Source organism: Bombus affinis, chromosome 15 (genome assembly GCF_024516045.1).
Source record: "Bombus affinis isolate iyBomAffi1 chromosome 15, iyBomAffi1.2, whole genome shotgun sequence".
Classification (NCBI taxonomy): domain Eukaryota; kingdom Metazoa; phylum Arthropoda; class Insecta; order Hymenoptera; family Apidae; genus Bombus; species Bombus affinis.
Genome location: NC_066358.1, coordinates 9936650 through 9959550, shown reverse-complemented (window position 1 = coordinate 9959550; position 22901 = coordinate 9936650). Strand labels below are relative to the sequence as shown.

General features: G+C 41.5%; 5 protein-coding genes across 11 annotated transcripts in view; 3 read left to right on the top strand and 2 right to left on the bottom strand.

Annotated features, from left to right (window-relative positions):
- The window catches only part of LOC126925119 (cytoplasmic polyadenylation element-binding protein 2), a 69496-nt gene extending 65030 nt beyond the window's left edge, over window positions 1–4466 (bottom strand). Inside the window, exons 1-2 of the mRNA XM_050740385.1 lie at window positions 3992–4466; window positions 1553–2727 (exon numbers count right to left, since the gene is read on the bottom strand). Of these exons, the coding sequence (XP_050596342.1) occupies window positions 1553–2644 (1092 nt within the window). The 5' untranslated portion in view covers window positions 2645–2727; window positions 3992–4466. The remainder of the gene's footprint in view (window positions 1–1552; window positions 2728–3991) is intronic.
- A 715-nt stretch (window positions 4467–5181) lies between these two features.
- LOC126925162 (charged multivesicular body protein 5) lies at window positions 5182–8173 on the top strand. Its single transcript, XM_050740476.1, has 4 exons — window positions 5182–5581; window positions 5680–5997; window positions 6102–6329; window positions 6417–8173. Exons 1-4 carry the CDS (start codon window positions 5513–5515, stop codon window positions 6465–6467), a joined length of 666 nt encoding a protein of 221 aa, XP_050596433.1. The 5' UTR covers window positions 5182–5512; the 3' UTR covers window positions 6468–8173.
- LOC126925176 (tubulin epsilon chain-like) lies at window positions 6702–9188 on the bottom strand. Its single transcript, XM_050740494.1, has 9 exons — window positions 9061–9188; window positions 8716–8948; window positions 8507–8622; window positions 8243–8431; window positions 7848–8099; window positions 7631–7777; window positions 7415–7564; window positions 7157–7331; window positions 6702–6934 (listed from the first exon to the last, which is right to left on the bottom strand). Exons 1-9 carry the CDS (start codon window positions 9083–9085, stop codon window positions 6788–6790), a joined length of 1434 nt encoding a protein of 477 aa, XP_050596451.1. The 5' UTR covers window positions 9086–9188; the 3' UTR covers window positions 6702–6787.
- Window positions 9189–9227: 39 nt separating this feature from the next.
- On the top strand, window positions 9228–13103 carry LOC126925146 (nuclear envelope integral membrane protein 1). 3 transcript variants are annotated; one of them, XM_050740449.1, is made up of 8 exons: window positions 9228–9468; window positions 9836–9945; window positions 10029–10251; window positions 10321–10487; window positions 10573–10788; window positions 10872–10996; window positions 12503–12664; window positions 12778–13103. In XM_050740449.1, the coding sequence occupies exons 1-8, from the start codon at window positions 9375–9377 to the stop codon at window positions 12899–12901; spliced, it is 1221 nt and encodes a 406-aa protein (XP_050596406.1). In that variant the 5' UTR covers window positions 9228–9374; the 3' UTR covers window positions 12902–13103. The 3 variants fall into 3 exon arrangements, with proteins under 3 accessions (XP_050596406.1, XP_050596407.1, XP_050596408.1); XM_050740450.1 differs by lacking the exons at window positions 12503–12664; window positions 12778–13103 and adding an exon at window positions 11849–12171; XM_050740451.1 differs by lacking the exon at window positions 9836–9945 and having other exon boundaries at window positions 9256–9468.
- A 6199-nt stretch (window positions 13104–19302) lies between these two features.
- The window catches only part of LOC126925105 (protein tincar), a 38591-nt gene continuing 34992 nt past the window's right edge, over window positions 19303–22901 (top strand). For 3 of the 5 annotated variants that reach the window (XM_050740337.1, XM_050740340.1, XM_050740335.1), the window contains exon 1: window positions 19303–20006. The gene's annotated coding sequence lies outside the window, so the exon portion shown is untranslated. The remainder of the gene's footprint in view (window positions 20007–22901) is intronic. The other 2 variants (XM_050740341.1, XM_050740338.1) reach the window with 2 other exon arrangements.

The window sequence follows — 22901 nt, the reverse complement described above, 5'->3', positions numbered from 1 at the left end:
TAAACGCGGCAAACCGAGGGATGATATTTTGACGAAAATACGACGTTATTAACTTTCGGTAAATATCAGCATACCGATACGATCGATCGCTAAAAACTGATCGAGTAGAAGTTTCCACGTAGAATACGGTCGATATCTAGAGCCGTAAAACAGGCAGCACGAACGTACGGCGTTACGTACAACAAATGCACGTCACGCGTACTTATCGAGAACAATGTCGCGAAATACGCCAACACGAAGAACGAACGAATCGATCGTGACGAATGTAAATATACGGATAATTATACATATTCTTCGAGAAAGGAACCAATTTCAAAGCGTTTTCCGATATACTTGCAACAATACCGCGAACCTTGATTAACCAGGTTTCGTATAAGTTGTAATTGGATTACGATGCCTGGTACAGATTAGGAGAACCTTCCTATACCAAACGACGGACCTAACAAAAAACAAAATTAATCTTACACGCTATCCTTGCGTTCGATATTTCACCTTTTCTTTCGGCTATGGCCCGTTCTTCTCGTTTCTTTCCTTCCATTTCGTTTGTTCGTACGTGATGTACAAAACACGAGTATAGAATTTATAAGTATCGTAATGCATATAATTTAAATATAACCGTCGAAGAAGATGCGCGAAGGGTAATAGCTCGCATAACAGAATCCGCCATTTCTCCCGGATAGTATGCAGGTCTATTTTTGACAAGTGGCTAAAATAGCTGAGCTTAAACTTCTGCTAGACACTGTTTGAGCTGTTCGAGCTGCCACGCAGGAAAGGAATTAGGTCAGACATCAATAACAAAATAAGTACATCGGAAAAGTTTTTCTCTCCGTTTCTTTTTAAATACTGTAAACTCGATTTCAAAGTTACGTTAACGATGCGTTTGGTTGTTAGCCGATATTTTACGGGTGCTTTCGCGCATTACGCGCCATCCTAACCTCCCACACCTTCGAGCATTTCGCGTTTTATCGTAGCCAGCACGAATGACGAAACGAATCGAAAAACCGAAGAAGGAATGAATTCTCGACCGTTGATACGCGAAACCGACGAGAGTCGAGAATCGGAATAGGTTGCTTTCGAAGTAGATCGAACCACGTTTCAGGATGTTTCTCGAATTTCGAGGAACGAAACGTTCCGTTTAAGAACAACGATGTCGCACCGTTCACAGCGAGCAAACCGTTCAAACAGCCGTTGTACCGTCTAAATTTAAATGCATGTCTCGAAGCAGTTGCATAACCTGGCATCGAATGCGTGCACCAACGAAACTGCGGAAGCTAAAGCTACCGGTATATACTTTTTCGAGCGAACCATATACCGCTACAGTAACCTTTCTCGTAGGTGGTGAACGATCGATAACGGAATAAAAACTCCATTCGCTCTGGAATCGACAAGATCGCGCTCCTTCGTTCAACTTGAGACGCTCGACGATCTCGGCGGAGACGTTGGATCGGCGTGTTCTTAGGTCGAGTCTTACTTCCGTTAATCTCGAGTCGGATAATTCGGAGTAATTCGAAGTAAAAGAATAGAAGCTAAAGGAAAAAATAAAGATTCTGACCTGCTGAAACGGCGGCAGCTGTAGCAAATCTCTGTCCTCGGCGGTGGTAACTTCGAAGGTTGGCGCAGGTTGAGGCGGATACATGTTGCCTTTTCCGGGATACGAGGTGCTTCTTCGAAATTTCACCGGGCTGATGCAGGAGGGATGAGCCGCTGGTCCCGGATGACCGGGAAACGTAGGACTCGGTTTCCTGCCCTGCAGCCCGGCAGCTGCCGCGACCGCAGCAGCGGCGTGCAGGGACGAGTGCAGGGGAGGAAGATTCGGTACCGATCTGCCGCGATTCCAGGGCGAAAGGCCCGGACTCGCAACCGCCGCAGCTTGCGGCCCAGCGCTCCATTGTTGAGGCGCTTGCGGGCCACCGGACCAAGCCGCGTAACCTTTGCCAGGTAGATAAACTCCCGGATGCGAGGTGGCCGTAGGTTGTTGTTGATGCTGCTGTTGCTGCTGTTGCTGTTGTTGTTGCGGCGTTTGCTGCTGCTGCTGCTGCTGTTGTTGTTGCTGCTGCTGCTGCTGTTGCTGTTGTTGAGCGGACGAGACCTGAAGTCCGTGTCTCGTAGTTGCAGCGGTCGCGTTACCGTGCTGTTGCGGGAAATTGTGACTAGCTGTGATAGCGCGACGCGTACCAGCCGAGACGGTTGGACCGGTACCAGCGAACAACCCGGTCGGACCACCGGTCGGAAAGTTCTGAAACGCTGCGATGGATCCGTTGACCGGTAACGCGTGAAGACCGGTGTCGTCCGGAGCGGATGACCACAAGCTCGGCACTCTGGCCGCTTCGGAAAAACTCTGAAGCGCCGAGCTGGTGCTGCAGGCGATCTCCTTCTCCGTAGAGGAGGGCGTCGTCGGCGTGATAGCGATACTCTCGACCTCGACCGCGTCTTTCGCTTTTTCTAGTCCAGCGACGGCCTCCAGGCCGGTACTGGGCGATAGCGGCGCTGCTTTGCCGCTGGCTTGTTTCTCGATCAACAGATCGTCCTGCATCGTTGATGTCGTTACGGTTACACCGGGACTCGCGGTATTGCTACCGATCGAAGATTTCGTCGTGCTGGACAAATTATTGGAGAAGAGGCTGGTCGCGCTAAAGTCCCCCATAAATCGCCAGGGTTCCAAGATCCACGAGTATCCTGTCGATCGTATCGAGGTCCCTTTCGCCGACCAACTCCTTTTGGATCCCCCTGTCGAACAATACGGATTCTTTTAGAATCTGTGTTTGTCGATTCGGTTTCGAAAATTCGCCCTGTGATTCGAGATAAATCGAGTCGTTGGCTGTCGGCACGGACGTCGTCGACCACCCGTCGACCAGAGCTCGCGAGACAACTATCGATCCACGGCGTACGCGTAAAAACACCCACGAAGCCCGGAAGCTGTGCGAACTACACCGATATTTGGCTTCTCTTATTTTCGCCGTTTCCTCGATTCCTTCCTTCCTGCTCTTTCTTTCTTTCTCTTTTCTTTCTTTCTTTCTTTTTTTTCTTTCGCACACGACAGTTCGCCAAATAACGTGGAAACCGAGCTAAAGTACGACAAAGACGCGTCGCGCCCGTGTAATTTCCCAGCAACTTTGCTTCCGTAGCATTCTGCTAGTTATCGAACGACCGCCCGCTCGATGAGATGACCATCGTCGTTCGCGCGAAGCTACCGTCCAAACGACGTTTGTTCGTTCGTTGGTGTCTAACGTCTTTTTCCGGTATTTTTCAGCCGCTTCCGGCCAGCATAATTTACCCTTTTCACGAATATACGACGAATTTATCCAGTTGGAATTCTCCCAAGTATACGCGCGAAGCAACGCGACCTTCCGTCTTGCAGTGCGACTATTTGTCGATTCCTTCAGCCGCGTTACACACATACACGCTCACCCATAGAGGCACGCACACACACTCCACCGTAGTACTACGCGAAACGAGGCCGGGATCGTGGTCGTGGTCGTCGTGGTCGTCGTGGTCGTCGTGGTCGTCGTGGTCGTCGTTGGTCGTTGCGTATCGTGTACGCGGCACACTGCGAATACGCGTTTTATCACTAAACACAGAATCTCGGCAATAAGGATAGGAGTCGAAATTGACCGCGCGAGAAGCAGCGCGCGTATCGCTGTTCGACACACTCGCGTCCTCGTTAATCGCGACTATTCCGCCGATTACCGATCGCTCGACCCAGTCGTCGAGCGACTCGCGACGCACGACTCACGACGTACGGCCACTGTGCGTATCGCGCGCCAGGGAGATCTCCGCTAGTTCCACGGTTCCCCGGTTCCACGATTCCCCGGTTCCACGGTTCCACGGTTCCCCGGTTCCACGATTCCCCGGTTCCACGGTTCCGCGCTCGTTCAACTCCAATACTATCGCCGAACCGGACGAACTTGTTTCCTTCTCGCCAACCCTTTCTTCTTTTCGTCTTCTTCACCGTAATTCCGCGCGTCCTATCGACGATGCGGCCCGAACTTACCGTCGTCTCGGCTTGTCTTCGTTCGAGCTAGCGCTGCTTCTCATTGGCAATTCGAGTACTATGATCACTCGCGGTTTATCGTTTGCCCACGGCACTGCTTCTGTTCGTTCACGTGTCACGATCTTCTACAACGATAAGACGTCGTCGTCGTCTTCGTAGCTGACGATTCTACGCAAACGGAGCCTCGAGTTTTCCGGCCCTCCTCGTCGTCGTCGCCGTCGTCGTCGATTCGATCGATCTCTAATCGGACAACAGCCAGCTGTTGGTTACTCGCGTTCCCTGGCTGCGCTCGACGGAGCACTCGATCGGAGGCCAGCCGAGCGCGATTCGACGACGCAGCTTGGTGGCTCTGCGTCGCGCGTAACACGATTCGTGCGTGGTGCCGACTTTTGGAACACTGTGGCCGTGCTGCGGCCCACACCATGCCAGCCGTAGTCTCTCCGCGTAGCCGTCCGCTCGGCGATCTTCGGCCGCCGCTTCGTCCTCGTCCTCGTCCTCGTCGACGTCGTCGTCGCTACGTCGCTGCTGCGTCGCGCGGCGACGTCGCTCACGCACGCGCGTTCGCGTTCGCCTTCGAGCTGCCGCCGCCGTCGCCGCCGCCGCTTCCACCGCCTTCACCGCTACCACTTCCACTACCGTTACTACCGTCGCCATCGACTCCACCACCGCCACCGAGATCGCCAACGAAAACCATCCTCGTCGTTGTTCGTCCGATCCTTTTCATCTACCCACCCTTTCTTCGGCACGGCACCATATACATCAGGCTTTTCGGCCTCCCCCGTGAATTCACCTGAATTTTCAAATACCTGCTCGACGCGAGCGCCTTGGTCCCTCCCCTTCCTCCGTTACCTTTCTCTTCGACTTACCTTTCCGCCTTCACTTGCGGAACGTACCTGTGTACTTACCGACAGAGATAAATAACCCGACTGTTGTAACATATCATATCACTGTACATTTGCAACATTCATTCGTTGATTTAAGGTTAAGCGGGTCTAACCATGAACGATATATGTGCGCGTTCGAAGACTCGTTCGAAATTCTTTCACTTCGCGTAATAAAACGAGAACGTTACGTTCTTCCAACGAATTGTAATCTTTATCGATGAAACGGGGATCTTATTATTCGTCGATTGGAATTCAGCCAATCGGAATAGACCGCTGATAATGGCGATAATGTTGTTATCAAACTATCGACAACGTGTTATATTATAATATCTGTTCCAAAAATTGGATGACAGATAGGAGACGCCATAGATGGATACAAATTTACCAATAACTTGTTTGAATTTTGTTATATTTTACCTTAAAAGCAGAAATGCCGAAATCCCGCTCAAAACTAAAGTACATTGATAAACGTGCTACGTGACAGTAGATGGAGCAGCTGACTGCGCTGAGTCAGTCAGCTTGACGTTTCGATCGAAGGCGAGTAACGATCGAGAAACAGAAAGAGAAATAATAAAGGAAAGGAGAGAAGGAAGAAGAGATAATCGTATCTTACCTTTACCTTATTTTATTCGCCAAAATGAACAGACTTTTTGGTCGACCTAAAACGAAAGAACCACCGCCGAGTCTCACCGACTGTATTGCCGGGGTATGTATTCGTTTTCGTTGCATCGTTAAAGAGGTTACGTTACTATCTACACAATTTGTACGTTTATAATACGTAATTAACGTTTATGGTTGTAATAGGTCGACAGCAGGGCGGATACTGCGGAGAAAAAGATAGCAAAATTGGACGCGGAATTGAAGAAATACAAAGATCAAATGGTTAAAATGAGAGAAGGACCCGCGAAGAATGCGGTTAAGGTTAAGGCATTACGCATCTTGAAGCAGCGTAAGATGTATGAAACACAGGTGGACAACTTGCGTCAACAGGCCTTTAACATGGAACAGGCAAATTATGCTACCCAAACACTAAAAGATACTCAGGCAACTGTAGTTGCCATGAAAGAAGGAGTTAAACAAATGCAGAAAGAGTTTAAACATATCAATATAGATCAGATCGAGGTATTTTCAGAACAACTTCCTGTTTATTGTATCTTTTTCCTTTCTTTTTTTTTTTTTTTTTTTCTTTTCGCTAACTTACGACGATAGATTAATGCACATCTTAGGATCTCCAAGATGACATGTCCGATATGTTGGAACAAGCGGATGAAGTTCAAGAAGCGTTAGGTCGCAGTTACGGCATGCCGGATATAGACGAGGATGAACTAGCCGCCGAATTGGAAAGTCTCGTAGAAGATTTAGCCATCGACGAAGATACCAGTTTCTTAGACGATGCGATCAAGGCACCAAGCGCTCCTGACAAAGAACCTGGCACCAGCTCAGTCAGAAATAAGGTTCGTGCTCTCTATTCTATCGTTCGTAGAAATATTAGGAAACATTTTATTTAAAAATTGCATCAAACAAGAATTTTTTCATTCCAGGATGGCGTATTGGTGGACGAATTTGGTTTGCCACAGATACCAGCTAGTTAAAATGTTGTTTCGTAAAAACATCGATCGATATAAGTAAATGTTATGTATATGGGTATATCCAAAGATGATTGGTTCTTGAACGACTTTCGACTTTCAGAAGCTTTTGCTACGTACATATGTGTAGTACACAGACAACATACTAAGTATTCCGAATTTCTCTAAATCTATGGATATGAACTCGCGCAAATTGTAAATTTTCGATGAACGAAACATAATTTCATTGTTACTAATAGATATGCTATGTTAATATATTTTTATTGCTTTCTGTTTATGTTGTTAATGTATAGATCAAGTTAGATAAAATTGTCTAATCTAAGAATTTAAACAATCTGTAACCGAGAAATATTCTTCCGAGTATGGCTTTGCACTTCTGTGTACTGCATAATTAAGTTTGAGATTACCTCTTTACTATCAATGAAATGCGTTTCTTCAAAACCGCATACTTGCGTGTAGTGATACACATGTGCCTGCAACATAATCGGTATGACTGTACAAGCTTATTTTATAAGTTTTGTGTTTGTATATACAGGGTGGACCGATAACTTTGAGCGCCTTAATTATTTTCTTTTATTTACAAAAGTTATATGGTCGGCTATAATTTTTTAAAATTTCAACAATTTATAGTTCAAAATCATTTCTGATACTGAAGGTCCACCCTGTATATGTATACGTGCCCGTTTCAACGTTACCTTCCTCCTATACAGTCTAGTAAACTGTTCTATTATATTTTTAAATAACGATGTCATCGAGGAAGAGTTCAAAAGACTCAACAAAGAAGTTGAGTGCCCAGCTGGAGGTACAGAACACAAACCTACTTTCATAGCTTCGTTGCTCCACTCTGTGAACATAACTTTTTTCCGAAATCTGCAAATTCAAATATAATATTGCAATGATTTCCAAGTGCATATAAAAAAGTGAATTATTGACAAATTACACGAGATATTTACCTCTCAATGTTTCGTTTTAAATCGTTTACAGAGCAGTTTCCTCTAGCAATATGTGCAGCGCTTAAAATCATAGAACCTGGTCGTAGCGGGTCTATTTTAATCAATTGATTATTTCGTGACCATGCATTGGTAAATATCTCATCTATTAGCCTTAAAGAACATATATAGATTATGTTTTTATAATCTCATACAATAATATCATAAGCTAATAAGTACTTTGTTTCTCGCATACTGCACATCGTCGGCGCTGATAATGCTAATGGACTAACGCTGCTAAATATGTAATGTAATCTTGGGTACGGTACAAGATTCGTCGCTATTTCGTTCATATCCATATTTAAATTGCCAGGGAACCTAGATCCACTAAGAAATGTGGCTATTTTCATAAGATTTATTTGTTATGAATAAAAATTTGTGAAATTATTCTAATTACCTTGTTAAATGAAGAAGCATATTTGCAACAATGCTGTTCATATCTTGAAATGGTTTACACGAGATATTATAGTTTATCTGATCTGTGTTACTTTTTATTTTCAATTGTGCATTGCATATATCCAAAAGGGATTCGTTTTCAATAGGAAATACACAAGTTGCATAATCTATAAGCTCTCGAGTTGACAACAATACATTATATGGAGCTGTAACAACATCTTGCATAACAATTGGATATACGCAAGATACTACTCTGTAATGATAACAATAACAACTACTAAAACGTTGATAAAATAACGCTGGTAATAATAAAAATCATAATGATAATGATGACGTCAAATATTATTCTTCGTTGTAATCAAAATAATCTTAAAGAGACATTTATATATTTTATACCTATCTACAGTAGGATAATTGTTGGCCAGTAGCTTTAGAACAGCTGTTCCTAATCCAGAACCAGTACCACCTCCAAGAGAATGCATTATTAGAAAACCATGTAACCTAGAACATTTTTCTGCCATACGTCTGATAGTATCTTCTAATTTATCATGATACTCTGTACCATAGGTATGATAACCTACAGCCCTACAAAATATATCTGTAATATTTGTTTTGTCCAAGAATATACCAAGGTAATCGAAGAAAGCAAAAGATCAATACCAATTATTCGCAGAGCCTGGATAATTTGTTACAACGGAAGCCTGGTCAAACAAGTCACGCACAGGTCCTCTCCTTAACCCTCCTATGACACCATCCTCCATATCTATCAATATTGCCTACATATCAAGAAATCCACGGTGTAAATCTTTTTAACCATTCGTCTGATTTTTCTGTAATTGTGCAGCAATAACATAGCATAAATATTATACCCTAGCTCTGACTTTAGCTCGTTTTAAGTCAGTTATACTTTTAAAGCATAAATCGCGTATATTCTCAGGTATAACAAAGAAACTATCAAAAGCATCAGACAAATCGCTCATATTTTTAATGTGGCCTCGTTGCGTCTTAAGTAAATTCATCCCAGTATTCGTTGTTTGTATACCGTACTCGTGTAACGCCAAAGGCCAAAATGCTGAACCAATTTGATTCCCACATTGTCCAACTGAAATCAATGTAAATAAATATAGTATTTAGTTTCAGTATATGCTATTTCTTGAAATCCATTTATACGACGTTCACAATTTATCACAAACGTAATATCACTCGATATATACCTTGTAGCGAAATGAATTGACTCATTAAAAGTCTGTTAAAGGTACTTGAATTCGGACATTAAGTTCTCTTCGTATTTGGCATACTTTGATATTTTCGAATTATACGGTAAACTCGCGCGATTTTCAATTTGACGAAGTGAAATTAAAAAGAATAGCATCGATATTTAAATTAGTGTTATCGAAAGTCGCTTATTTCGATTTTGAAATTTCAAACAAGCACTTACTGATAAATTCAGTGTTGTTCCATCCTGTAGAACCAAATAGTACTTGTAGATTAAGGTTAAGATATTGGTTATTTTTCTCTCGATCATAAAATGGGCAACGGAATAGTAAACCCGTTAAGTGCAGTTATTTTTTTACTTATTTTTGATTGTGTGTACACAGAATCTGCATTAACCACGGAATCAAGTAAGCCATATTAACTTATAATACCGTAACCTATAAAATGTGTATTGTAAAATATACTGACTTTAATGACAAAGGGTACGGATGAAAATTGAGGGAAAAAGTTAATTTTGTTCTTATTTTATGTTATAGCAACATCCGTATATTTATAACAGTTTTTCAGTGAACAATTCAATTTTGTTTTATTCATCTCACGAAAACGTTAACAATCGTCGTTTGTTGGCGTTCTGCTTCTTACGTTATAAAAAATATTTAATTTTGAAAGCATTATATTTTACTCATATTCTGCTTATATTTTGTTGACAAGAATAAATTCTAAAGATATGCCTAGGCTTTTATTTGTTTGATTTTCTTTATCTGACCTTTCTAGTACACTTTTTAAAGCCAGGAGATGTTATTGAAAATAACAAGCCTGGATTACAAACTTTCTGTCATAGTGCCAAACCGAAATATATGAAACATATGTGGGAAAGTTTAACAGTAAGAAATAAGTTTGAAATTCATGTAAAACATGTATATACATCTCTATGATGTTACATTTAGTTGTATTTTATACGTTATAGATGTACTTAAGAACAAAGATAGAAAACTATGATCTTTACAATGGGAAAACTCCTGAAGAAGTATTACAAAAGCACGATGACAATCATAGGTCCTGGTATTTTAATATATTTAGCATACAGAAGAATAAAAAATTCAAAATTAATCCTTTCGAAGATGTATGTATTGGTATATATGTGCATCCCTCCAATTTGCACAAATATACAGTGAGCATGGTAGAAACAAGTGAGTGTGCCAAAGCAAAGGAGTATTTTGTGGTATAAATGAAGGGTGCTTAAATTCTTGTATAAACAGGTACCGATAACTCTGCATTAATGTTAATGGTGGCAGGCGCTGTATTATTTTGGAACGCTTATAAGTTCAGTAAAAATACTCTATTTTATTATTTGATCAGCATAATGCTTGGAATCACCGCCTCCATTATAATTTTAGTGTACTTCATTAGTAAATTTCTATTAAAGGTAAATAGTTTTTGTACAAGTTTTATTCACACGTGTAGTTTGCTACGTCGCATTTTTAAAAATTAATTTCTATACACAATTTAAGGGTAAGATGATGTATATCACGATCCTCACTGGTTGGACAATGAGTTTTTATCTATTACAAATGTTATGGGAAAATACCCAACTGATCATCGTGCAGTATAGGGAATGGGTGGCATGGTACATTTTAATCACGTCTTTCATCAGTTTCGTCATTGCTTATCGGTTTGGCCCAATTACGAATGTTAGGACGAAAAGACTTATACAGTGGTTCTTGCAGGTTTGTAGACTAATGCGTTTGAAAAAACTAACGGTTCAAAGTTCACTCGTTCCCATTTAATGTTCTTTTTTTCGTTTATTTAGATAATAGGATTGATTACCATGTATTATAGCAGTTATTTACGCGAAGCAACAGCCTTTTTTTGTTTGTCAATTCTCTTACTTTATAATTATCCTACTGTATTAACTCAAAAAGGCAGAACTTACTGGTAAGTTATTCGATGATATCAGCGTTGTTAAGCTTTTTAGCAAGCTTGCTTCGGTGTTCGCTTTCAGTGTTACTCATATTGCTTCTTGATCTAATCGTTCGTTTCTTATATCTATATTTTCAATGTTACAATTAAAAATGCCTGTTAACTCTCCGTGGACAAGCATATTTTTTGCAGCTTTCATGGGCAATCTGGGTCATTATGTCCATAACTTTACCGTTCTACTGTTTTACTGTTCTTGACTTTCAAAAAAATCTGTACAAAATTTTGTGATGCTTATCAAAACCACTAGTTTAGTACGTAATAGCTTTTTCAGTCGAACGATTAAAGGATTACTTAGCAAAAATAGAAATTCGTAAAAAAGTTTAAAAAAAGATGGCAATTTATTAAAATATAAATATTTTTACAATATACAGATATAAAAAAAAGTTATTGCATAACTTTGTACCTCCTGTGGTGATCTTTTAGAAAACTATATGTACATCTGCGATGGGTTTAAGAACTATAATATACTTTGAAACTTGAGTTTGGAGGAATTTTGTAACAACAATGCAGGAAAAGCCGGTATATTTATTACAAAACGTTACGGCAAATGTACCGATAGTGGGCAATCTCACCGATTTCGATTATTTTTGAATATGCGGTGGCGAGCATAACGTTGAGCAACTTTTTCCTATATATATATATTAGTGGCAGTCGGTCTTGGTTCGCGAGATATTTGTGAAAAACTGTTGTTACTACTACTACGGTGAATTCTGAATATAATTTTGTGTCTGTGGCAGCATTGGACGCCGGCCGCTTTACGCAATACTAATAATTACGCTCTGATATAGAATTTCATTTGTATTACAGTGATCGTACAAGGCGAACAAATGAAAGCTTCCCTGGTAGTAGGAGAACAAGAAAAGAAAGAATTATTTACTCTTTAAAATATTAATCTGCTTTGGAACAAAGTGATTCGCACCAAATTCCTGTTGGTTCCAAAGACCCATTTACTTCTTATTTTTTTTATGTATTCTCCCTTCCCGTCGAAGGCATTTAAGAGTGAAATTTCACCTCAGCCACAAACGACCCAGGTTGTCCACTGTGGCTCGATATCAATTATAATTACTATTCCGCTCATATTCTACTTATTGTTAACTTTTTAATTTGTATTAATAAATCGTTTTATATTACTTCGTAGCATTTTGTTATTTCGATTAAAAGAACGCGTAAAATAAAGGTCAATTAGACTATCTTATCTGTTCCATTTTTATCACTTTTAATTGTTTGATAAATATTCGATCAATATTTTGAATGTATTTTCATTATACTTACCAAAGCTAGAGTTTGATATGAATAGCGATGTTGAATAATTGCTAATAGCAATAGACAGTAGCGTGTAACCATAACAAGAATAGTAACGATAGTAGTAGCGATAGTGATGATAATAATAACGACAGCATTAGTATTATCGTTTAGAAAAGCAACACCGTATGTTACATGTGTACACCTGTTCGAAATCAGGATGAACATGTTTCCTGAGAGAAGAAAGTTATTGACAGAAGACCAGTATCGTGAAGAAGGAATAAGAGAAACGAACAAAGCATTGAAAGAGCTAAAAGAATATTGCGTTAGTCCTAAATGTAATCCATGGAAAACGACTTTAATATTAAAAGATCCGATAAGGTTATTATATTATGTATTAGTTAAAAGCTGGTGTGCGTTTATGAAGATTAATCGTGATGCAGTCGCGATAATATATTCGCGAATGTAACGTAATTTAACACACGTGCTTCTAGGTTTGCCAGGTTTATGGAAGGTGAATCACATTTATCCGACGGCGAGTCTCAGAAACACGACGCAGAGATCACAGGAATTATAGAGGAATGTGAATATACGGATGATGAGGATGATATGCTATAAAATGTACATAGGAGTCATTTATTTCGGTAAAAGAACGATCGACGAGTACAAAAATTTTGTACGTCGTTCATTATGGAAACTTTTCAAGTACAAAATTTTTTACTCTGAAATATTGTACTTACTAATTTACTATATAACTATATATTGCCTATTTTTTTATTATATCGATTACGTGGTTTTGAAATAAAGTTGTTAATTATAACATTTGTTACGTGCATTGTGCGATTCTATCGAGCAGATTTACTCGATCGCGCCACGATCCTTCGAATCTTGTTACAACCCTTCGCGATCGTATTCTTATCTGGTTCGCGTGACTGCGGTCCTTTGCATGTATTTGCCCTATGTATCGTTATGTTGTTCGCTCCAGTTACGTTTCTGCGAATGTGACTTTGTATTTCACGAGGTTCATTTATAAAAGCACGAAGAGAAAGAGGAGAACAACAACAAGCATGCTTCTTCTTTCTCTGTCATTTTCTTCAAACAACATTCTGCGAAACTCGGAAAAACCATGCAACTTTTCTATCGCGGGATGAACGAGGAACAGCGAGAGCTTTATTAAAATAAAGGAACTTTTTGCAGTAATTATTCCACTTGTTCCTTTTTATTTTTATTCTCTCTTCTTTTTCATAACGATACATCGGATAAAAGCGTAAAATTGCCATAAAAGCATCCTCGGTTAATTTTACTTCCCCATCGGGCTTCTATTATCTTGCCATTTTATTCAATGTGGTATTCGCGTATTGTACACAACAGCGGAGTTATTGCTTCCTTTTCAAACAGCTCGATCGAGCAATGTAAGTAGATATTGCGATAAATCAGGGACAACTCGTTTGTACGTGTTTACGATTCGAATTACTTCATCGTTCCGCAGCTTCTCATTAGTTTCTCCTGGTCCGTTATCTTCCTTTAAAAAAATCCTACCGAGTACAATAACGCGAAATTTTCCTTTACCTTCGTCTTTGTGAAACAACATCCAAGTCTTGGTGCAGGCATATTTTTTATAGTATTTGATATATTAAAACGTTCATACGGCAAATACAATATTCGCGTTTAAAAGAAAACGACAGATTAATTGATCGATTGATTAACGAGAATCAAGAGCGATCGAGAGCAGACTGGTGCAAAGTTGTCGCAACTTGCAAGGGCGTTGTTACTCGTTTTGCCATAAGCGAAGATAAGCGTTGGGTTTTTGACGCTTCATCGAGAGTACGGGTTCAATTGCTTCTCACGGCGTACAATAGACTCTCGTAGGTCTTGTGCTTGCACACAAGTTGCTTTCTCCGACCCACGGCAAATTGTCATCGAGCGACGAACAACACCGACAGGTGGTCTTCAATCGGGCACCTTGCAAAAAACCTGAACGCGCACGTATGCGGCTTCGGTGCGTTTGCTCGGTTGATCATATTGGATTACAAACTACCATGGAACGGCCATGGGTCACGATTAACTTTTGCTTTTCGCACGGTCCAATCTTCTTCCCGCCGTAATTTCTTTTCATACATGGTGCGATTGTTAGAACAGAGGATTCTGGATTGTCTGGAAAAATTTCGTGGTAAAGAACGAATGCTTGGCTCGGAAGACAGAAGACATTTCGTATAGAACGTGCTATATCAAAAAGCAAATTGTAGTTGGTCGAGTGTCCGGGGGAAGCCACGTGATCGGCAGGTGGGATTGGTAACGGTCCAAAGGGCAGAAGCAGGATCAATAAGAAAAAGACTGGTTCTCCGTGATGCATGGCGCACCTGCTCTTCGCAAAGACACGAGGAGAGCGGATCCGATCTCGTCCACGATTCTTCGTCAAAAATCTCGAATCGTTTCATTGTCGAGAGCGACGGCGACGTTACAGCATGTGCATAGCGAAATAGGTATTATTCGAGTCGCTTAAGCTTCAAACTTTAAAATTCATAGATTTATATTTCGTTTGGTTGAACAAGGAATCGAACGGAAGAATCACGATCGAAAGCAATTGGAAGTAACAGAGTCGTTGAAACCCGATTCCGATGAAATTGATCGACGTAAGCACGGCTTAATGGGAAACGATCGTGTTCGAAGGTTCGAAAGGTTCGAAAGACGGTGTTATAAAAGAGCAGAGGAAGTTAGCGAGATAGAAGAGCTTGTTTTCTTTCGAGAGTCTCTCTAAGGACTATGGTTAAGATCCCAGCCAGCGTATGCCATCTGCCAACTAGTTCTTTAGATGCCAGTCGCCCTTTAGTTTGCCAGCGCGCAAGAAGTAGCTCGCTGCCCTTTAAATCAGCTCTACTTTGGCAATCGCGATCAGCTGCCTAGTCGGCGTCTCTCCTCTAGCTTCTTTTTCCTTACCATCCTCTTCTTGTTCCGTATTCTTCCGCTTACTTTCTTCGCGATCGTTCTTTTCCTCTCTAACCCTTTCTTCTTCTCGCTATAGACGATCCCCACTGAAAACGTCTGTATGTTCTATTTTTTGATAAATCGACACGCGTATTTACGGTACATAATCGAAAAAATATCGTATAATATGTACAATGTATTTTTATTGCTCGGGGATCACGGGTTACAAAGCTGCAGCATTTTTATCTATTTGAAACTCGTCCGGTTTAATCGTCGACAACCGTAAAATTATTTCACTCGCGGGTATTGGATTTTTTGTGGTTACACTGCAAATATGGATACCCCAGTTCCAGCGAGGTTTAGCTTGAACAGTAGAGATCGCGCTTCGACGCGCACGCGAAAATATCCCTTGATATTTTAATCTTTGGTCTTTTTTACTATTAGAGGAGAGCGTTCTAGAAGAATACGAATATCGCAACGAGTCAAATTCGTTAAATCCAAACATTCAATTTCCCTGAATTTGTTAATCGTAACTATATTGGACGACGATGCGTTTAAAGAACGAAGAGCTCGAAGAGTAAATCGTGTAAACATATTCCGTCAATTGTCTATTTCCTTGGATTCGCGAGTCGATTTCTACCGAATCCGGGACTCGAAAGATAGCGAATACAATGACATCGATGGTATAGCGATCTTTATCTTATTGGATGTGATTTGTTTACAGTGATCGATACGGAGAACGATGACTATTTTATTAGAGTTATTCCTTAACACGTTGAATGCCATGGGTGTCACCGGTGATCGGCGCACCAAGTTTGGTAGAAATACATAATTTGAACAAATGTCAATAGTTATAGATTTTTTATTATTACCATCGTTGCTACAATGGCGTGACGAAATTAATGCGGTATAAAACATATAAAAATAGTTTTATTTATACATGAAATATAGACCTATTATATGCGCCCCCAGCAGTGACTGTCGAACATGGAAAAATCTTTTTCTCCGTGTTCTACCTTAATAAACAGTAACCCTAAGGAAGGTTTCTATTCGAAAGATGTTTAATAACAATTAAGGGTCCCGGCAGTAAGGTATTAAGTGCTAAATCTTCTAAGGATTCTTTAGGATTATTGCGACTCCGAGTAAGTATATGATAGGTCTCAGCACGTAACAATAGTTGGCAACGCGAAGAAGCAATATAGGATAATTGATAATCGCAAAAAATAAGTGAATCGAGCGAAATTGCTGACAGGTGACCTTAGTGAGATAAATTCTTGTGGTAATATCTCAACATATTATATGTTGTATAACCTTGCAAAACTGGCGTGGCAATCAACGCGTTAATGTAGCAATGCGATAGAACTAAAACAACTAAATATGTACAACTACTCAACTTCTGAGTGACAACTCACCACTCGGAACTCACAGCTGACAATTCACAACAACTCGAGAACTAACAAGTAACGACTGATTCGCGACTTGCTCGTAACCGACTATACTCTTCGCTAAAACGTCCTTATATATCACGATTTTCGATATTCTATTATTCGGTATGTGTTTTACAGCTGTTAATGGCCCAAGATGGTCACGTACACCTTCTCAATTACCCATTGACCTAAAAGGTCATGGGCATATGACCCAATGGGATATTCCGTCCTTCCCGGTCCGTTAGCGCTTTCAACATTTTCTACCTGTAGTTCATCGGGATTTTCCTCGTGGCTTTTTCATGATATTACGATAGAAGAATGAAGCGTGACGCAGTTTGGCACTTGACTTTCAACGTAAGAATTTTTGATACGTTCGATAAAATAGGGACGATAGGTGCTATCGGCGATTGTTGCTCGGTAAGGTCAATATCGCTGGAGGAAGGGAGACGAAAAGAAAGAGAGAGAAAGAGTGCACATTGAGAAAGACAGGTTTAGCAGCGTGAAAGCAAAAGGTGAGACGGATGAATATGTTAGCAATCCCGTTGCGGGCTCGTAACCAAGAGTTACTCAGGATTCCGACCCTCATCACCACACAATTACTTTCTTTGCTTCGACGTAATGTCGTTCGACCGGGATTCTGGGATTTTCAAAAGACCTTTACAACTCCGAGTCACACAATGTCCGTAGCAAGTATCAATTTAGTCATTTGCTCGATTGGTGTGTTTAAACGTTTATCATGAAACCAGTTATTTGATGTAAATGAAACATTCGTACGAGTTGAATTCATAAATCTAAAATGTAGCAGAAGGTTAAACGAAAAAACTGTGTGACACGGTATCGATAATTCGCGGCGGAAATATTTCTATCGATGAAAATTCGTTCCGGACGTTAAGGATCGACGTCGTTGATAGGAGGAAATGGAATCGACGGGGTAAACCGGAGTAAATGCTATTACGAGCGAATATCTCTGGGGTGAATAAACGTTTCTGAAAATGATCCAACAATGAGACAAAGTACGCGTATCGAATGTAATAATTTTTCCAAATACGGAAGAACGATTATTCGATAGAAAGAATAGAATCGTTTAAACTATCGTCAACTAGTTATCGTCATCGCATCTTGTTCGATTCGATCGACGAATTATTGCCACGTTCGCGACATTGTTATCGTCCTTTCTGAAATAACCGATCTCGATCGATTTCCGGGTATGAACGTCATCGATAAGAACTGTAAAGACCGGTTCATAGAAAGCAAAAGAGCGAAGGGAAAGTAAAGAAGAGCAAAGAAGGATACTGGCTCTCTCACTTCGTATCCACGATAAAAATATGGTGTTTGAAAAAAACGTTCGAGTTTTCAGGACCAACAACGAACGTAAAAAACGGCCGAACATGATCGTTCGAGACACACGGTTTTTCGTTTGCGCGAATGTACGAACGTTCGTGGAGTATCTATTCGCGAAGGAAAAATAGAGAAAATAGAAAAAAGGAACGCGTTTCTATGCATACGTAGTACACGCATACGTTGTTACCAAACGTACATATGCACGCACGTATTTGTTTCAACATCGAAACTCGAAAATTGAAAAAGTTCAACGATGTTTTCCACGGACGAGTAGTTCGTCGACTGGATTACACCATTTTCCAGTTTCGTCCGTGCATTGCACACTTCCGGGACTTTGGCGTTTAAAGTTGCGTCTATTCCCTAAAGCAAGCGTTCCAAATAATCGACGATCCCACGTTCCCAGTTTGGATTATGGTTCAATTTACCGAGTAAACTAATCGTAAGCACGTTGCTATCGTTAAATATAACAATTCTAATACTCGTACAGTTTCGGTTGCAAGTATATGTATACGATATCATCGATTGTTCTAGCTCGTACTGTCCAACGAACGTACACGCTTGGTAATAACATAACAGTAGAAAAGCAACTCCGCCACTGTTGATTAATCGGCGTGGGCGTCTTACGGAAAAAAGTACCGTTAGATTCGGCAAAGGAACGTAATTATGATAAACACGCGAAACTAGTTGGACACGAAACAAGATCGTCAAAGATAATTTAGCCTAACCAATGACAAGCCTGTTCCTTCTGGCGAATAGACCAGTTCGACTATATGGGTGGTTGCGCCTTTTCACGAGTCGCTAATTTCATAACTCGTTCGAGAAGCGTGGCTAATGTATCGGTATGCGATACGTTCACTTTTTGTAAAGAAAAAAGAGTATATATTAATCTATTGGAAGCATCGCATCGTTATATCAGCTATTTTTTCGATTCCGCGTTGAAGCAGCTCGAGCGTGTAAAACGTGGAGCGCAAGTTACGGCGTAATCGCTGTAACTTCGATTACGCGTAATTAAGATTTCGATGTCGATACCGGAAACGGTGTAACTATTTTGCTGAAACGAATATCGAACAATGATAAATGGAAAACAGTTTAAAAACTATCGGGAACAGAATACAAAGGGACTATAAGGAATTCGATTACAGGTAGATTCGCTTGTTATCCGGAAAAAAGGAGAAGAGCAAGGAAAAGAAAGTCGATAAAATAGTAGAATCGGCGGTGGTGTCGAGCGTGAGGAGAACCCCTGTAGCGCAAGGAGTGGGGGAAGGATAGAGCTCGACGAGCCAATGAAGGGAGGAAGTGCGCGGCGCAGATGCGTGGTACATTCGATGCGCCGGGCTGGTCAGAGCAAGCGTGGACGTTTACCGCGTCGGATCCTTTCGATTTTTCGCTCGATTCTTTCCTCGTTTTTACACTTACGACCGCGTTGCGAGTCACACGGCTGCCAGACTCGAACCGATAGCTTCCTAGTTACGCGAGTGCTTCGAACCCGATCGGTTCTTCTTGCCTTTCTCGAATCTTAATCGCGGGAATACGTACGTACTACGGGGAATCGAGAAAACTTCCGGGATTGGAAGGTGAATCGAGCCGCCGGAGTATCGATGATCGACACAGTGCGGACGAATCACACGTGCAGTGACATTGGTATCGAATTTTGAGCGATCAATCGAGATTTCCGTGTCGTTCGTCCATTCGGTTGGACGTAAGACGTACCGCGTGTCAAGTTCGTAGGATTCGAAGTTCCGCTCACGAAACATCTGCGATGATCATAAGAGTGAGAATTCGAGTGACGCTATATATTAGCGACACTGTCTTTCGTTCTATACGTTTTTGGTACTCGCTTTTACTTGGACCCGAACGCATTGCGGCTATTTTGAACGAGTAGACCAATAGCACCGGTAAGAATGTAAAGATTGGTCGGACAGAAGAACCGCGAGTGTCAGTAGTTTACAGTGTCTGGTGAATTTGACTTTTCGAAAGGCATCTACGCTCGCTGGAAGTCGCCAACGTCGAACCAGGATTGGAGCAGAAAGGTCAGTGTGCGTTTCATTGTGTTTCATTTATCGATCGTTGCGGCATACTTTACTATACGTAGAAACACGAAATACAATATACGAAACAACGAGATATCAGAACGGTCAGATATATATGAAAATTATCAATTTCGTCTTGTCTACGATCGAATAAAACGATACATAGAAAATGTGGGTCAAATCAAACGTTTCGAAGATCGAGTATCGGAAATCGACGTGGATTCGCGTGAAAACGGACGAGATCGGTGGACGTTTCGATGGAACCTTGTTAGTTTTTTTTCTTAAAGAAACGAAATGCCAGAAACGTGACCGTTGAGCGGTAGTTGAGAAGTAGTCGGGGTGTAATTAAGATCGATAGCTGGAGATTAGATTGTTCCGGGGAAAAGGGAGTAGCTGAAAGGGGGTGCAGAGACGAGAGAATTCGGGATCGAAGGATGGTGGAGAGAAGGTGGTTGCGCTGAAACAAGCGTACGCGGTGAGCGGAGGAACGTTGCGTGCAGGAACGAGGCTCGTTTCGTTTCTGCAATACCAACGATGCGATACAAGTGTGACTATCGCGCGTTCACCTACGATTATCACTGTCAAGGGGGTTTAACAGATTTAATGGAACGTTTCCAACTTCTTTTCCGTCGCTCTACTTTTATTCTTTCCTTCCCTTCGAGCGTGCGTACGCCCAATGATTAATTCATGCTTACCTCCGCGTCAACGATTTCATTTTGTACGCGGTACTTGTAGCTCGAATCCGATTAGGTTACGTCGTAAGTTCTCCTCGCGTAAACTGGCTTACTATCGGAGTTACGTGTTCCGTACTTGGTTTACTAATATTCCACGTTACGTAAATGGACCATGCGACCCGTTCTTTCCTATTGGATCTAAATACGCGTGTTTACGTCCTCTCCGATATTTCCAAAATCTCGCTCGTTGTAATTTCAAAGTATCGAACATGTTAAAATATTGTACAGATATAATCGAGATTCTCGAACGTAATCGAATATACCGGGTGGTCGAACCGTGATATCTCAGAAAAGGAACTATTTTCATAAATTTGCCTATCTCACGGACCAAGTGGAGTTTCGATCGATTTATTTTCCAAGAGTCTGCCGTAGTGTCCGATCCTGATACTCGGTGCTCCTTTCTCTCGTTCTCTTCTTCTCTTTCGTCTAGCCTGTGAATTCTTCTAATTGCACTCGTCGACGAAAAAGACAGCACGCGTCGTTTCGATCGCTCTTACCATCTTACGATCGATTTATTCCCATCGAACAGTACGTTCGTTCGATCGACTTTGGACGTTAATGAACGACGGAACGAGCGCGCATCGAAGATTGATAATTGACGTCGGTCGTTCCCGTGAAAGTCAACGTACCGTAAAGTTCTCGGTTCATTCATCGTTCCCACGTTGCGTAATAATCGTTGCTGGCACGTGCCACGTGCGACATACAGACGTTACCGGTTGACAGAAGCGTCGTCGTTTAGCCGGTACGCTTAGTAGCCGATCTACCGAAAATCGTCTACATTTAACGGTATTTCTACGTTTCTCTCGGAGAACTGCTCGGAATGCGGCCCAGACGCCGCACGATACGATCAAACGATGAAGCGATCGAGTTAAGATCGATCCTCTTAAAAAGCTACGCCGATCGTACTTCGCTTCTTGCGAAACTCTGGTTCGAGATTAGGGATTAGGTCGTCTACGAGGTATCGGGTTGAACGCAGGTTAGACGATGGCAGAGAGAGCGATACCGGTTTCCCTCTTCGAGCTAATGTTTACCACTCTTTCCCTATCCCCGAGCATACAGCTATACAAGTCGTGTATATTAAAGCAACTCGCGGAAGAGGTTCGTCGAGAGGTTACGTCATTACTTACCAAAAGCTACTCCCGGTCTTTCACATTCCCTATTCTACCCTGTTCTTACCTCCGACTACTTTACCGCTTTCTTGCCTCGCAAAATGATCGAGCTTTAACCTCGATGACAGTAGAGCACTCTCTCGCCTCCTTTTTAAGAAATCCAGCTGGAGAGACGAACATAACGAGGAACAATGTCACAGAGTCGGCGAGATTTCAAAAGTTCTCGTCGAAAGCACGTAACATAGTCATAAAAATTTTCCGTGACAAATATTCGATTACTTTCGGATATTTAAAGGTGTAAAAATACTCGGAATACGTATAATATCCGTTTGAATATTTGTTTAGTAGCATCGTTTTACTTCTGTTCGCGAAGATGCAAAATTGCTCAAATATATATAATATATGTAAGTATGTCAACGAAAGCCAGCGAATCGAACCATCGACTAATATCGCGAACGAGGCAGTTTAACGATATCGACTTCGCGGTATAATAGATCGTTGGGTGAAGGAGGCTCGTTATTGATAATTAATCTCGTTACGAGCTTCTAGCGCAGCGGCAATGGAAAAGGACCGATCGGCTCCCTCGAAATCGAATATAATAGCCTTTTCATCGGTTCTTTTTTCACGCACCTTTCATCGCGTATGCCGTCTGCTCTGCCGGAGTTAAACTTTTCTCCGCGGACAATATCACCATTTATTATAGCGAACAGTTTTATTCGGCGTATTCTCCTTCGAAAGAGCGCGCAAGGACGAATCTTTTGTAGAAGAAAGTTATCGAAAGCGATTTATTTCGCGGTTGGCGCTAAGCTCGACTGGCCTCTACGTGATGAGAAATGAAATTGGATTTTGAAATGCTTCAAATGGACGACCGTATCGTGACTAATTTTCAGTCTATATACTCGTATGTATATGTAACGACCTCGAAATCCTTTTTCTTCGTTCTACGTGCTCGCGTTACGGGGTTATAAACGTTTCAAGCTTCAAAGCAACTGGTGTGTATGTGTACACCGGCTTCCGGTTTCTGATCGATCTAAAAATCGTTCACGACTATG

Coding starts and splice junctions, on each gene's coding strand:
- LOC126925162 (XM_050740476.1), top strand. CDS start 5,513: ATGAACAGACTTTTTGGTCGACCTAAAACGAAAGAACCACCGCCGAGT. Junction 5,582..5,679: donor TCACCGACTGTATTGCCGGG/GTATGTATTCGT, acceptor TGGTTGTAATAG/GTCGACAGCAGGGCGGATAC. Junction 5,998..6,101: donor TCAATATAGATCAGATCGAG/GTATTTTCAGAA, acceptor TGCACATCTTAG/GATCTCCAAGATGACATGTC.
- LOC126925176 (XM_050740494.1), bottom strand. CDS start 9,085: ATGAGTCAATTCATTTCGCTACAAG. Junction 8,623..8,715: donor GAGCTAAAGTCAGAGCTAGG/GTATAATATTTA, acceptor CTTGATATGTAG/GCAATATTGATAGATATGGA. Junction 7,565..7,630: donor TGCAGTATGCGAGAAACAAA/GTACTTATTAGC, acceptor ATGTTCTTTAAG/GCTAATAGATGAGATATTTA.
- LOC126925146 (XM_050740449.1), top strand. CDS start 9,375: ATGGGCAACGGAATAGTAAACCCGTTAAGTGCAGTTATTTTTTTACTT. Junction 10,252..10,320: donor AGTGAGCATGGTAGAAACAA/GTGAGTGTGCCA, acceptor TTGTATAAACAG/GTACCGATAACTCTGCATTA. Junction 12,665..12,777: donor ATATTAAAAGATCCGATAAG/GTTATTATATTA, acceptor ACGTGCTTCTAG/GTTTGCCAGGTTTATGGAAG.